At 37.0% G+C, this 14,027-nt stretch overlaps 1 protein-coding gene across 4 annotated transcripts in view; it reads left to right on the forward strand.

The window, feature by feature from the left end:
* The window catches only part of ARHGAP15 (Rho GTPase activating protein 15), a 341,387-nt gene that overhangs the window by 76,224 nt on the left and 251,136 nt on the right, over positions 1-14,027 (forward strand). For all 4 annotated transcript variants that reach the window (XM_085552046.1, XM_085552045.1, XM_085552044.1 and 1 more), the window contains 3 exons: positions 3,080-3,141; positions 6,283-6,370; positions 12,142-12,231. In XM_085552046.1, coding sequence (XP_085408172.1) covers positions 3,080-3,141; positions 6,283-6,370; positions 12,142-12,231 — 240 coding nt within the window. The remainder of the gene's footprint in view (positions 1-3,079; positions 3,142-6,282; positions 6,371-12,141; positions 12,232-14,027) is intronic.

Below are 14,027 nucleotides of genomic sequence, written 5' to 3' on the forward strand. Positions count from 1 at the left end.
TAGAGCTCCCTGAGCAGAGATTATATAAATATTGGGGTCATCCTTGAAATGATTTATTTGTCTTGGTGATAAAGTCATTTTGTAATTCTATAAATACACTGTATGCTAATTACAGAGAACACAGTACATATTATTGAATAATGAAGACTATGCTTATTTTCTTAGAGTCAGCACCTATACTAATTTAATTAAACCACTGTATATATATATAAAACTTGCTATTTCACAGAGGGGTCTCATGAATATCCTGTGTTTATGAACTGCTTAGTCTTGAAGTGTTTGAACGACATATGGATTAGAACTACAGGACTTATATTGCGATATCTTATCTGCCCCACATTTGCTAGTGGATTTTATACTCTAGCTCAAGACCGCTACATGGAAAGTATGATTGAGCACCAATATTTTCATCTGGAAACATATCAAATTTTTAACTTCCCAAAATGTAGGAACAGAGGTAGTTGAAATCCATTTGCCTTTAGTTTTGGATTGGTTAAAATAACAGTTTGGAAAGAGCGTTGCTAAACTTTGAAAGGATGATATTTTGGGTCTGATTCAGAGAAGCAATCAACAGCTTGAATGGTTAGCCAGTGCTCCTCCCAGTTTCTGTTTCCAGATGGATAGAAATATTAAAAGAATAACCTTTCTCATATGTTATTTGGCATCTCTGGCCCTGGCCAAGCACCAGAAGATTTATGCTACAAAAATGAACAGTTAGGAGGGGAAGATGTTTTTTTTCCAAAGATGTAAAATAAGTGTATTAAAGAAAAAAAAAGAAAAAAGGAGTAGATGGGCCTGGGGATTACGTCTTCTTATTTTAGTTGTAATAATTTGCCCATCCATTATCAGATAAATAGTGACATGACCCTGCTCAATAATCCTCATTCACTTTCTCTCTGTATTTTCTATGGCAATGATATGCATGACGGGAATTTGCATGAGATAAGTACAAATTAGAGAAAATTCACACATCAGTCCTCACATACATGTTTGAGAAGATCACCTAGATTATTGTCCACAGGCCTTTTCATTGATACAAATGGATATGCACACTATATATACTTCATTATATCCTACATACAAGCAACAGATAAAATCTATGGTGATAGTCAATTATATGTTAATAGCATGATTGATATTTTGTGCAGTTAAATAAAAAGTGTGCTTTATTTAAAAGCCCTTACGTTGCAGATCAAAGCATGTTTTATTGCCATTGAATAGCTTTGCAGAAGGGAATCTACTGAAATTGGTACAAAATCATCTCGTGATGAAATAAGACCATGAGGAGTTACTCCAGTCAGGCACTGACTGAGCAGTGCTCAAAAGTGAAAGCAGGCCCACTCTGAATCACTGTTTTGCTTCTGGAAGTGCTGAGGTGTCCCTGCATTCTCTTTCTTTCATTACTGACATAGTAAGGACATCGTAAACTAATGAGATAACAAGTCAGCGGGTTTAGTTTAATAATTTCCCTTTTTCTTTTAGTTTTCCTTAATACACAGTCTTCTGAAACATCCAAAGCCTATATCACAGCATCATAAGGATTGTTTCAGATTGTACATAAAGTATGACAGAGTGCCTCTTACTTTTGCTGTTTTAGAGCATGTGTAGGGCTATGGAAGACCACAAATTAAAAGGGAGCAATAGAAATGAAGAACAAGTGCAGGATTCACTTCTAGTGTTCCAAAACTCAAACGCAACATAGATCTTGTGCAATCTGGTGCTGCAGCATCATGTGTATCCAACATTTTGTAGCCTGACAGACACAGCAAAAGAAAAATAATAATAAATAGGGGACAGGGGTGTCAAATTTTAGAAACTGTGTAGTAGAAATACTGAATCACATTTTGAACCAGTGATTGAACACCTGGTGGGAGGGCAGGGCCAACCCATGGGAGCTCAGGTGCAAGCAATGTACCTGAGTGATTGGAAGGGGTGGAGTCAGGATCCACCCCAGACCTCACTGAAGGGTTGGCAGTGGAGGCAAGGGGATCTCACTGGAGATCAGTGCATACTTTAGGCCTTCTGAAGGTAAGTAGCTTCTTTATTTCTCTACCTACTGCTTTTGTATGTGAGCCAATCCTTGCTTGCTGCAGATTGGGATCTTGCTGCTCTTTTGTCACCATTATGCTTTTATCACATTACAAACTGCAATATCAAAGCATGGGATCTATGCAGGTGTATCAGATTGCTGGTATCACATACTGCTTTGTGTAGGCTGTAGCTAAAGACTTTGCTTTCCTGGATGTGTTTTGGAAAATGCACATTGCAGCTTTGATTTCCTCTGTTTAGAATTCCAGTTTCGGATTTTATGTTGAAAATTGACCAACTGCTCAGTTTGGTTTCCTGCTGTAGCATGAGATCGTTTAGTTCAGCTGGGAACGTGAAGACAATTTTCCCTGCACACGTTCACACACGCTACAGTGAAGTGTGACCTTTTAAAGCCTGTGAGGATGAGATCCTCAATGCTATAGTTCATCCAGAAGACAGCATGGCATAAAAAGCATGTCTTCCAGCATCTTCAATGAGCTCTGTTTTCATCTTAACTCAAAGCAAAATGTGGCACCTATTGAGGCAGTGGGATTTCTCCTGTTGTACCCACATTTAGCATTGCTCCATTGGTTGGCCCTAAACAGAAATCTCTTCAGACCATAAGAATCAACAATTATTTGCAGAACAGCTTCATAATAGCTATCAAGGAAACATGAACTCCTACAACTCAGTGTATTAAATGACATAATTTACTGACAGTATATTTAAAATTATTATTTTATTTATAATCAGAAACTTCGCATGTACTAACATAAGTTTCTGCCAACTCAACCAATAAAGTATTATAGTGGGCTTTTTTTTTTTTTTTTCAGATTAATTCTGTGTACTAATTGACTTTGAAAGTTGTTTGCGTGCTTTCCAAAGAACTGACTGTAACAGAAAAATAAATGACTAAAGTGTGAATTAATGATAAAATGTTCCCTACCAGATCAGTTAGATGCAGAGGCCTTATATGCGTGCTCACTAAATGGATACATTAACCTGAGTAAATGATACGGTTTAGATCTATTTTTCTCTTTCTTTCTTGTAGGTGGTGGAGAAAGAAGGATATCTTCTAAAAGCTAAAATAGCAGACGGTGGCAAGAAATTAAGGTATTATATGCAAATATTACAGAACTTATCAGTTATAAACACGTATCCACTCTGAATTTTAAGCATGTATAGCTATTATTGTGGCTTATAGCCAAAATGACTTTATTTCAGCATTAACCCAATATGCGATCAGCTTTTGGAGTGTTACAATCTCAGAATGCAAGTAACAGCATCTAGCAGGCCGATTACATGTGATGAGCACGTGTTATATGCACATTAAAGACAACCTTAAGGCACCACGCAAATGAATATCTCTTCAAGTGGGAAAATTGTAGGTGCTTTGTGTGTGCTTCAGGAGTCAAGGATGGGGTGTAGGAATGGTAAAATGGGATGTGGGGATGCCTGGGGAAGACTATCAACAACAGTCAACATTTGGTTGCTTAACACTATTTCTGCTAAAAGTAATATGATTGTTAGCTATTCTTAGAAGTATTTGCTATCATTTGTTGCATCTAGAGGCAACTTATCACGACCGCTGCTGTTTTAAACGGTACTGAATGATCTCATATCGTACACCAAAAAAAAGCCTTAGAAATGGAAAGCAGCACTGAAGCTATAATGTGCTGCCATCAGGTGTTCGTCCGACAGAATGCAAACGCAGCGGCAGCTCTCAAATACTTGTTTCAGCGCAGGAACTGTTAGCTTTCAGGAGCTGCCTGTGTTTTAAGCCAGAAGTTTAGTGTCGTGGGTATAGATGAATTCAAGTGATATGCTTGGTGAATCTAGCTGGGTCTTCTCTGTGTACTGATATTTATGGGTCTTTATACAGAGAAAGCACGGGTGTAATGATTTATCTACTTTGTGTTCACTTTGTCACATTCCTCCTTTCACTTCCTAAACTTGTTCATTGACTGGAGGGGACTTATTCAATAATCCTAGTGTGATTTGGGGGAAAAAACCACCCTACAATATTGTGAATGAAATCTTCTGAAGAAATTGAAGGTCTTAGGTCACTGCTTGTAGGGGAACAAATACACCATCCCCATCCGTAAAAAGACTAATACACCTTAGGGAATGTGCTCTTTTTTTTTTTTTTTTTTTTTTTTTTTAAATCTGACTAATAAATTTATAAAATAGAAAACAGGTTTGTCAGGTTGTTCATATAGTTTTTAAGTTTTAGGTCACAAAAGCAGTTTTGATTTCAAAATGTAATTTTTCAAGTGAAGCAACTGTAATATAAAAGGAATAGGGCATTTAAAGATAGAGGAGGAAAATATCATATAGATATCATGGTGGATTTCATATGCATTCTCATCACTAATGCATTTCAGAGAATCGGAGAATTGTAGGGGCTGGAAGGGATTTCCTGTAGTTTCCTGCCAAAACAATGAGTTCTCTTTTCTCTCTTGGAATTAAAGCATGCTCCCCTTAAAGTTCAGAGAGAAGTTTAAGTAAAACCTCTTATCCAATATTTTTTAAGAGATACTTTGTAAAGTTAAACAGAGCATTTGCTCCCATAAGTTTATCTGGTGAAGGACCATTTTCAATGTGGCAATCATAAAATCACAAGGTTGGAAAGGACCTACAAGATCATCTAGTCCAACCATCCTCCCATTACCATTGCTACCACAATCAGTGGGGAATAAGAAAGGTAGGCAATGATGGCAACCAAATCTGGTCAGTCACAACGTTTGATGAAGGCATGTTTATTCCAGCAGGTTTATCCGGTAGAGGACATCTAAGTAAAAGGCAGCAGCCAGGAAATATCTTGGTCAGTTGCTAAGAAAAGAGACAGCATTTGGGGATGTTGATTCAAGCGCGTTATCAGAGTGAGGATCTCTCAATTCGGAAAATACAAATTAAAGGGTATAAATGGCCTGTCATTTGTAAAAGGAAGCCAGGCAGTACACACTGGCTGAGCCCTGAAACTGATTGCCTCAATCTGTCCTATTTACTCTTTATTTGTATATTCCTACTCCCTTCTGTGTGAAGGGCCACATACTAGCTCCTGGTGAGACCTGTGGGTGTGTGTGCAGGTGAACTGATGGGGCTGGGGGCACAGGTTCTGGAGTCAGCTCCTGGGGTCCTGGCGCCAGCAGCTGGTGGGACCGTAGCCCTCTGTATCTGAAAGGATCCTAAAGACTTTTGAGTTCAGGCTGCTGGCAAACTGTGACTGCTTTATGTTAGTCCTGCATGTAAGTGCAGGTTTTTTGTCTGTTTCTATTGGTATCTTATGTGTGTCTGTGTATTTCTGAGGTACATGTACAGCTTTGATATTGGTTGAGCCTGATGTCAAGTATAAGTTGAATGCTGAACCTAGGCTGTGTACTAAGGATTTCAATCCCTTAGTAATGGATAATTACCCAGTATATCCAATCCGTAGGAAAGTCTGTTTAAATCAGTACTCAGCAGGCTTGGCTGCTTACTTTCAAGACCTTTTATGAGTAGGGAGAGGAAAAAAGAAGAAATTAAGAACTGAAGCTGTGCTTACCACTAGACAACTTGTATTCATTGCTTTGATGGTGATTGTTAGCTACAGCACTTGTTTCACAAGGACACTGTAAAAACTACCTGTTTGTCACATACATGTCCAAGTCTGTTCTAAAATGTTAAGATTTGCAGGTTGTGATAAGCAAATAGGCAAGTTGTGGGCGTTCTTGCTAATAACAAATGTTATTACCCCAAAGTCAGAGAGTCAAACTGTAATACAGAAACTTAAATCTCTCTGAAATATTCTTTTCTTTCTTTCCTGTGGATTTTTTGTTTTGAGAAAAGAAAATATTTTGGACATTTCAGAACAGACCCTTTACAGAGCCCATGCAGTTGGATCAAGTTGTCTTTATTTTTTCCTTCTTGATTCTATTTGAAATAGTAGTTATCAGAAGGGCATAAGTTATTGGAATACTCTTAGCATGTGTGAACTTTAAGCATGTGTGAATAATGCCTCTGCTTTCCTGTGACTGAGGCACCTTGGTGCTAGAAGAAGCAGAGTGGCTTTAAATTGGGAAAGAGGGGATAGAAAGCCTTCGTGCTTTCCTGTTAGGCTATGCTCATATAATACTTATGATGGTACAAGTGGAAGATGGAGTTCAGATCACTTTTTTTCTTTCTGAAATGAAGCATTTAAAAGACGTGTCTACAGATGGAACAGTTCCCACACCCTGCTTGCATGTCTCGCTAATAACTTTCATTGTTTTTAAGGAAAAACTGGTCCACGTCTTGGATTGTTCTTACTTCTCGGAAAATGGAATTCTACAAAGAATCCAAACAGCCAGCGCTGGCCAATCTGGTAGGCAATCAGCCATTTAATACACTCGGCTTCTTTGCAACTGTTACTTCAGTATTAAAAACTTTTCTGCTTATATAAGGCAAGTTCAGACTGAGCTGGCAACCTTCAAAGACCAGAGAGCAGCTGAAGGAAAATGCCTTGATAAACTTTTAATCAGATGTGGAGTGTGAGAAGAAATAGGACTTAGCACGTCCTTTATTAAGAGGTGCATTTTGAGAATAATTGCAGAGTGAGACAAATGGTGAGTGACTATCCGGTAATGTGAAGGTAACACTTTAAATTAAGGTGTCATTTATGAATGCTTTATTCTTATTTATGAAAATGATCGCTAAATGCAGCTACTTCCTCAAATAATGTATTATAAAGTATGTTATAAAATGCATTAGTAATAAATGCTTAACAGATGACGCGATGGGAATCTGTTGCAAAGGATATTGTGAGATGTAAATTGTATTAAACCATGTATGTGCATCTTTAATACATGAATTTAAGTTATCTACCATCCTATAAAGTGGCTTATACATTAATAAATAATAATAAATTATTTATAAATGGCACCTTAATACAGGGTGTTACCAAAGCAGAAAACACTGTAAGTTAGCAAAGTGATTTTTTATCGTAGTATAAATGTGACATCTACCATATCCTGCTAACCTTCCTGAATATTTCTATGACTGCAGCTAATGCAGCTAATGCAATTTCTGTAGCCTGTAGTTACTACAAAGTGAAATTTGCAGTACCTCTTTATTGTGCCCCAAGGAAAGACCACTGATCTTAGTCTTTGGAGATGTGACAGCTACGTTGCACAAGCAATAATCGCATGTATCCCTTCGGTGCTAGTTACTGTGGAGTTTGAGCCTACAAACCTGAACATGGGCAACAAAAGGGGATTTTGGTAAATGTGTGACACTGTGGGCAGAAAAGGGACAGGTTTGACAAAGCCCTATTGTGAAAGGCTCTCAAGGCCTGATCAAACCTGTCATATCTTATTGGCATGATGGGTGGCCACAAAGGTGCTCTCTTTGGCAGGAGTCACAAAGAATAAGCTATTATTTTTTTCTGTGGCAGGTGATAAACCCTTTTTTTTCCCTTCTTTTTTTTAACCTATATGTTCTTGATCTAAATGTTTCCTCCTGCCATGAAATCAGCTTTAAATATTGCCTTTTCATGCCTTGCTTTTTAGGAAAGGTGAGGGTTATAGCAAAAATATATTAAAAAAAGAAATGTAAAAAAAAAAAGAGTGAAATAATAAAAATAAGTAAAGAATAGAATTGGACACTGCAGGAAAAATAACATTTTTCTGAAGCCATGAGAATAGTAAGGCATAAAGTAATACACACACACACACACACATATATATACATACATATATATTTTTCCAAAATCATGTTTACCCTAAATTTAAATTAGCTTTTATTTATTTATTTATTTATTTAGACTCTTTTGAGAGTCTAAAATACATCCTTTAAAACAAATCTTATAATTTTTTAACTATCTTTTACTTCTGCCCAGATGAGTGTTGCTGTCATAGAGTCAATGTATTTGGGAAACTAATTCGTGCTATGCTTGAATTGTACTAAAGTAACAAATTCCAGCATATGTTCTTCCTCAATAGTGCAAGTTATATCAAAGGAGTGATTTTGAAGAAACATGGGCTTTTTTTCTTTATCAAAAGCACTAAAGCTAAAGTGTCTAAGATAAAGATGCATTCATGATAAATGTTTATGGCTGGGTTATGCATAGAAGGAAGGAAGCTTTTGCAGTGTTTTTGGTACTCGTCTGAAGGATCTGATTCAATGAGGTTGTGAGCCACTTGGCTCTAATTCATAGAAGCGTGGGCCAAAATGAACACAGGGGCTGCTTAGCTCAGCTCTGGATGCACCTTGTGCTTTGTATGTTCAGTCTTTCAGTGCCAGCATGGTAAATGCATTCAGTTCTATGTTAGACCTGAGTGATAGGGTTGTAGTCTCTAAATGAGTTGAAGATGCATTTTCTGTCTATTTCATTTAACTTCTGTGCAGTTGGAAATAAGTAAATTAGACCATGCTTGGGGAAAAACAAAAAAACAACACTCATCTCTAAACTCAACTTCCTAAGCAGAAATTTCTCACTTCCAAAAACAAAGCTAAGCTAAGCATGGTCATTTCACCTGATCAAGCAAATGCAATGTTTATTTCCTTTGTAAACCACTTAAGCAGATGTGACTTCCTTTCCACTATCAAAATTGTATAAAAAGGCTTCTTTAAAAACTGTTTGCTTCCAAATTTTCTGTTAGTTTATTTTTGAAAGAAAGGAACTCAACCATTAATTTAATAAAGTAATAGAAGCAATGCTCGTTCACTGTAGTAAGTAAAATAACAAAGCATTTTTATTGTTAGCAGGAAAATTTTGACATAATGAAAAGATTGCTTTGTATTACAAAGATATTAGTTCATTAATTATTTGTTATTAAATATATGATGTGAAAACTCAAGGCAGCATCGTTATAAGGGGAAAATCTCACAATATAGGCAGCAGAAGAAAGGGAAGTGATAGTAGATTTTATTCATATCTCTTCTGATGATGGGGTAACATTTAGAGGTGACCTAAAAATATAGTTACTAAAATCTTTAATAATATTCAGACTTAAATAATCTTTCTGAGAAGTTCTGGTTGTTCATTTCTATGACTGTATATGTAAGAATCACTGTAAGAACTTTTGTTTTTGATTTCGGTGAAGAAGTCTGAGAGTCATAGCTGAAGGCTGTGATAGTATCTGGTATTATTAGTAGTAGTAATAGGGAAAATGACGATTAAAGCACATAGGGGAGAGATCCATAATACTTGTATACTGAAAATGCAAGTTGGCATCCCACATAGATAAATCATTGTTTTTTTCCTCCTGCTTTGACTATTTGCTGTCATGCTTCAGATGCATTCTGGTAGGTTTTTTTTAGTGCTCCTAAGAATATAACTTTTGTTTTAAGTTAAGGGCATTGTGATTGAAACAGAACGCAGCACCACTCTTTGTAACCAGCATTAAATTTTATTATCAGTTGGCCTCTCTGACCAAGAAAAACTAGACTGTTTATTTCTGGAGATAGTTTATTCAACAGAGGTTATTTTAACCTCAGGTTATTAGCCCATCTGCAAAGTAATTTAGTGAGTGAAAATGCTGCTGAAATCCATATTCATGTTGTGGAAGATTTCATTGCAGCAGACACTTGTATCAATTTACAGCATAACTCCCTCCAACAACACTGATATAACATAATTGCTCTGACTGCAAAACACAAAGCAAGGACATGGAGTGCTCAGGCTTTCACGTTAACCTTAGTTTACTCTCTTGTGATATCTCTGAGGAAAATAGACAGTATGTAACAGGACAACGTTTAGGCCAGAATGACTTTCTGGGCTTTTTTCCTGAGTACTCTATGGATTGAAGCAGTAGTCATAAGTCCCCATTGTGCAGAGCTCCATGCATGCTGCAGAAAGGCTGGCATGCTCAGCCAGAAATGCAAGGTCTTCATGATTTTTGCATGCAGTTTTAATTAGGGGCTTTATATACTGTACCATACTCATGACTTGTGAGGTGTTCACAGACACCTCCTATCCTGTTGTGGTCAGAAATGCTGAGCTCCACAAAAGAGAAGTTTCTTGAGTTATTTGCACACAGCAGAAGTGTGTTCATCTTCTTAAGACCCTGAGTAAAGGGAGATGCATATTCTTACCCTTTTCTTCGATTGATAACAGAACTGGAGCAGTAAACAAACTCCAGTTTAAAACAACAAAACAAGCTGTATGCACTTGAACACACAGAAGTTCAGCTTCTACCTCCACTTGCAGTTTTGTACAGTCATAGAAATTAAAGATGGTAAAATCCTCTGGGGCTCTCACTATTCCATCCTATAAAACTTCCACCAATGGATGTACTTCTGTTGTTTTTCTCACTTCAGTGTGTGATACCTTAGTACTTTTCCTGAGGGAAATGCTCTATAGCCCAATATCCTTCATCATCAAGAAACTATTTCCTGGTTCTTTGTCTACATTTGAATTGCTTCTTTTCAGCTCATCATACGCTTCCAAAATTACTCCACTTTTTCTGTTGATTAAATAAAGCTGCCTTCTTTGTTCAAGTATTTGTGGACTTCCATGTTTCACCTTAGTTGTTTGATTGGCTTTTGTTTTCAAAGAAACCCATCTGGCCCACCTTTATGAGGCTATGATGCATGTGGGGAGGGTTACAGAGCTGCTCATTTGGTTGTCCTATGAGTTACTGAGGAGGAAGCAATTGTCAGCTATCTCCCATTCTTATCTATTTGCTTTTACTTTTTACTTGGTCACTTCCTCCATAGAAATAGCAACTCATAACGTTTTACAACACCTTTGTAAAATTAAGTATCAATAAAGTTGTTTTGATCTGCTATTAGAATTTAGAAAAGTTAAGCTCTCGTCAGAGACCAGACAGGAAATCTGAGGCAGAGCTGGGGAAGAAGTCCAAACCCTCCTCTTCCAGTGGTTTAGCCACAAGAACATCTTTCTTCTTTCAATAACATGTTTTTTATTTTTTTTTTCCATAAAGAGAAATAATAATAAAAAGGAACAAAGGTACACTAGACCCTCAGTTTTAGAGGATTTGAACCATGGTAGTTTTATGGTTTGGCAAATGGAGACCTTAATTACAATTCCAGTATGGAGAAATGCCTGAAATTATGACTGCAAATTATCTGACCAGGATTTCTTACTTTGTTTCTTTTAACCTAAAACGATCCTTTTCCACCCATCTCAAAAGCGTCTTGCAGAACACACGTTATTTTTAGCCTTTAATAACAGCATCAGAGAAATTCAGTTTGCTGTGTTTGGAAAACTGATTATGTGGTTGATGTTGCATTGGCCATTGCAACTTCTGTTAGGTTACCAGTGCCATTTATTTTTCTTAAGGTAAAATGTTATAAGAATAATGGAGTAAGCTTAGTAACCTAGTCTATGATGTCTACTTTAAATTAAAGGGGTTTTGCCAAAACTGCTGCATAGGGAAAGTCTCTGGAGAAGAAGCTTAGATGGTAAATGAGGATTATTATGCTGTGCTTTACACTAACTTCCCAGAACGTAAACGATACGGGGAGAAAAATAAATAAATAAATAAAAAATCTGTTCTTTGAATTATTTTCATCCATATGGAGGAGCTGGGGAGGCAGAGCTGTGTTGCTCAGGGATGCACGAACTGACATCGAAGTAGCGCTACATGAAGCTCCCCTTAAGTGTTGAGCTCTTTCTGGGTGTCACACATGTCCTTGAAGCTTTCATGTTTTTAGAGCTAGAAATGATAATTTGTTTGGAGAAGAGAGATAGCTTGTCTTACAGACATGATGCGCGTTCTTGTCTACTTTCTGTCCTTTCCAGCTTCATCAGTTTCAATTTGCAGTTGGAAAATCCACAAAGCGTTATCTTGAAACGTAATGGCTTTTCATGAGGTTTTTAAAAGTAAGCAATTAAACAAACAAACAACTCTGGTCAATGTGTTTGCATTTGTGTTTTGATCCATTGTATATTAGACGTGTTTGTTTGTTAATTATCTAACTACATTTAAAAATAGGTGTGCAGTGTAAGAATGTTATTGCTGAGTCAGCACTTTGGGAATGATTATCTAAGGACTCAATGAACTCTTCTGAGTAATGCTGGAAGCTTCGCAATGATACTCTTTCACTTAAACCTGATCTATTCTTAATTTATATGATCTTGTCTGTTCTTGGGAAGTTGGGTCATATTCATGGTTAATTTTTCCTTTGCAGAAACCAGGATATAAACCTGAGTGTGTGGATTTGTGTGGTGCTCACATTGAGTGGACCCCAGAGAAATCCAGCCGAAAGAATGTCTTTCAGGTAAGAAGCAATGCATGCATTTCATTGCTCGCTTGAGTATAAACTCTGTTAAGCTAAGAGGAAGGATTTATTTCCTTGGTTTTAAATAACCAGAGTCTGATTTAATACAGCATTTTTCCTACTAATACAAGAGTGTAACATTTTAGCAAGCATTGGTTTACTATTTTTCTAAGGGAAAGATTTCTGGTGACTGAGTTTCCTAAACACTTGAGAACCTGTTGATTTATTGATTAATGCTCTATATTCAATTTGTTTTTAAAACTTAGTAGGTAATTGCTTGGAGTTCAGGCCTAGAATCTTGACCCAAAGGACTTGCACAAACACAACTTCTTCAAACTGCTTATACAAGCATTGCTCCAACACGGTGTGGTTACTCTGTTTATTTTTATTGCTGTTCAGGGTGCTCAGACAGTGATGACCCAGGTTCATTTCTGGAGGGGGAGTAGAGCATGGTTTAAGCTTGGTTCTGTCAAGGCCGGCATAGAAATACGTGCGTTTTTCATCGGTCTGTTCTTTCCTGATGGAAAATAATATGATTTAATTACTACATCTAAGTCCACTGAATTGAAAAATTGGACCAAGGCCTTAGAAGATGAAAGGATTAGAAGAGTGTTATAGTAAGGTTAACACTCTGGGATCTAGAAGCCAAAAGAGTTTAATGTAACGTCTTCACTTTTTCGACATAATCCAGTTCCTATGAATATCACTAGAAAGATTTTACTGAAAGTTGCATCAAGTCACATCAAAATATTATTCTTATGAATTGAGTTGTTTCCTATAGTTCTAACATGAAGGGTTTTGTTGTTGTTGTTTGTTGGTTTGTTTTAACAATCTAAACAATAAAGGGAAGAGAGACAGAAGCAAATGTGCTGGGGTCAAGATACTGTTAGTTATTGGATAGTCCTTCTGCATCATCACCAAGTGAAACTGTACCTGACTCTGGGATTTACCCACTACACATAGAAACCCCCAAGGGATCATACACATCTTGTTGAGAGGAAACCTCTTCATCTCAGTTGGTATTTTTCAAGGTTTATTTTTTAGACATCTTTCCAAAGTGCACGTAATATTTAGTAATATTCCTCATCTCCAAGACAAAATTATGCTTCTGTACCCCCCACATTCTTCAGGTTGTCTTGAAACAACACTTAGAGGTTTGTCATTTCCTAGGTATTTTTAGAATAAATATTTTGGTTTTGCTGTCAATCTTCTGCTTTTTCACTTCCAGAGTGATTAAGTATAACCTTAGCCTTCAGTCTTGTAACCCCCTGGGCATACTGACAAGTCTTCTGAGCTTCTAGAGTTTATTTCTCTTTTTGCATTAAGCAAAACTTCTGTTTGAAAATGCATATTGCAGTGGTGGTTCTTTTAAGCTAATACTTTTCCAGTGCAAAGACAAATGAAGCTGTGTTATCGATTCATCCAACCTAGTTGTGTGAAGACTTTGCAATATATTTTCTTCTCACTTCTCTTGGTGTGAGGTGTAACTCCACTGAATCAGAATAATGTGAGAAAGGAAATTCATGTGCTACTGTTTGAACCCATTAAAACATGTCTTCATCAAGCCAATAAGTGAGTGGGAGGGACATTAAGAAGTAGAAGCATGAGAGGAAGGACATATGTTAAGACACATTTTGAAAAGGGATGGAGCATTGTTTAGACAGAGAGCTACAAGAAGATTATGCCAGATGGTAAGAGTGAAAGAGGAGAAGGCTTTGGCATCAGTAGTGGTGACATTTTGGGAAGGGAAAGGACTGAAGGAGACTGGTGCTATACAAGCAGAGAGAGTGGGAAGG

This window comes from Coturnix japonica, chromosome 7, assembly GCF_054131305.1.
Source record: "Coturnix japonica strain WE chromosome 7, WE-NBRP24, whole genome shotgun sequence".
Classification (NCBI taxonomy): Eukaryota; Metazoa; Chordata; class Aves; order Galliformes; family Phasianidae; genus Coturnix; species Coturnix japonica.